This window comes from Chaetura pelagica, unplaced genomic scaffold, assembly GCF_000747805.2.
Source record: "Chaetura pelagica isolate M959 unplaced genomic scaffold, ChaPel_1.0 scaffold2188, whole genome shotgun sequence".
Lineage (NCBI taxonomy): Eukaryota > Metazoa > Chordata > Aves > Apodiformes > Apodidae > Chaetura > Chaetura pelagica.
Window position 1 is genome coordinate 4473 of NW_009954147.1, and position 1823 is coordinate 6295.

At 55.1% G+C, this 1823-nt stretch overlaps 1 protein-coding gene across 1 annotated transcript; it reads right to left on the reverse strand.

The window, feature by feature from the left end:
- Nucleotides 1–859: 859 nt before the first annotated feature.
- On the reverse strand, nt 860–1768 carry LOC104393338 (putative mediator of RNA polymerase II transcription subunit 26; the record flags this gene model as incomplete). Its single annotated transcript, XM_010002819.1, has 1 exon — nt 860–1768. A coding segment is annotated over one exon (909 nt), but the record flags the coding sequence as incomplete, so codon positions are not given.
- Nucleotides 1769–1823: the final 55 nt, after the last annotated feature.

The window sequence follows — 1823 nt, forward strand, 5'->3', positions numbered from 1 at the left end:
ATGACTGGACATCACCAACTGCATCCCAACAAATGGACACCAACAAATAGATACCAACGACTGGACACCAAGGACTGGGCACCAACAGCTGGACACCAACAACCGGACACCAACAACCAGACACAAACAACTGGACACCAACTGGCCACCACCAGCTGGACACCAGTGGCCAGACACCAAGAGCTGGGCACCAAACCCAGGACACCAATGACTGGACCCCAACAACTGGCCACTGACTGGGCACCAGACACTTTGTCACCATCGACTCCTCCAGGACACCCACACGTGGCTTGGGAGATGATGCACATCCAGCTCTGTGAGCAGAACCGTGTCCGGATCCATGACCAGAACCATGTCCAGATCCATGACCCAAACCACATCCAGCTCCATGATCAGAACCACGTCCAACTCCATGACCAGAACCGTGTCCGGTTCCATGAGCAGCTCCACAGGAGGCAGCATCTCCACTCGTGGGGCTCTGAAAAAATGTCTGGAGAGGAGGGGTCACGGGTGGGAGTGACACTGGGAGTAACATGGAAATTAATCAGGAGATTAAAATCACTCAATGAAACGTGAGATATTTTCCTAAATCTAAAACTAAACAGATGCACCTATGAAATGTCTGAAATGAATGTTGGTGTTGGACGAGGGCAACTGAGGAACATCCAGAAACATTTCGCAGGAGTTATGGTAAATGCCATTGAAAAACCTCAAAACTCAGTTTTTGAAGGCAAAGCTCAGGGCAGTGCCTGGAAACCAGCGTGTCTGGTGGAGCCACCTTGGGCCCAGTGCTGGTTTTTCTCTTCTCCTGTTTGATGGAGTCACTGTCTTGCTAATTTTCCATGTTAAAAACCACGACTCATGCACGTGACCCCTCCTCTCCAGACACAGTTTTCTGGTGGAACTCGGAGTCCTGTGAGCGGAGCTGCTGCTCCCTGTGGAGCTGCTCATGGATCTGCATGTGGTTCTGCTGGTGGAGCTGGGAGAGCTGGATCTGGTTCTGCTCATGGGTCTGGGCACAGTTCTGTTCACAGAGCTGGACCTGGTTCTGGTCAGAGAGCTGGACATGGTTCTGTCCTTGGAGCTGGACATGGTTCTGTCCATGGAGCTGGACCTGGTTCTGGTCAGAGAGCTGGACATGGTTCTGTCCGTGGAGCTGGACCTGGTTCTGGTCAGAGAGCTGGACATGGTTCTGTCCGTGGAGCTGGACCTGGTTCTGTCCGTGGAGCTGGACCTGGTTCTGGTCAGAGAGCTGGACATGGTTCTGTCCGTGGAGCTGGACCTGGTTCTGGTCAGAGAGCTGGACATGGTTCTGTCCGTGGAGCTGGACCTGGTTCTGTTCGTGGAGCTGGACCTGGTTCTGGTCAGAGAGCTGGACATGGTTCTGTCCGTGGAGCTGGACCTGGTTCTGGTCAGAGAGCTGGACATGGTTCTGTCCGTGGAGCTGGACCTGGTTCTGGTCAGAGAGCTGGACATGGTTCTGTCCGTGGAGCTGGACCTGGTTCTGTCCGTGGAGCTGGACCTGGTTCTGGTCAGAGAGCTGGACCTGGTTCTGTCCGTGGAGCTGGACCTGGTTCTGTCCGTGGAGCTGGACACGGTTCTGTCCACGGATCCACCTCTGTCCACGCACGTCCTGCCGGGCAGGGAGCAGGTGTCCCAGCAGAGTCGGTGGTGACCAAGTGTCCGGTGGTGAGTTGGCCAGCTGTGAGTTGTCCCCAGCGCGTGGCTGTTGGCGGGTGACTGTTGGTGTCCAGTTGTCCTGGGCGGTCTGGGGGGGCCAGGAAAAGCAGAGCTCACCTTTGATGTTGATGAGGCTGATCTCC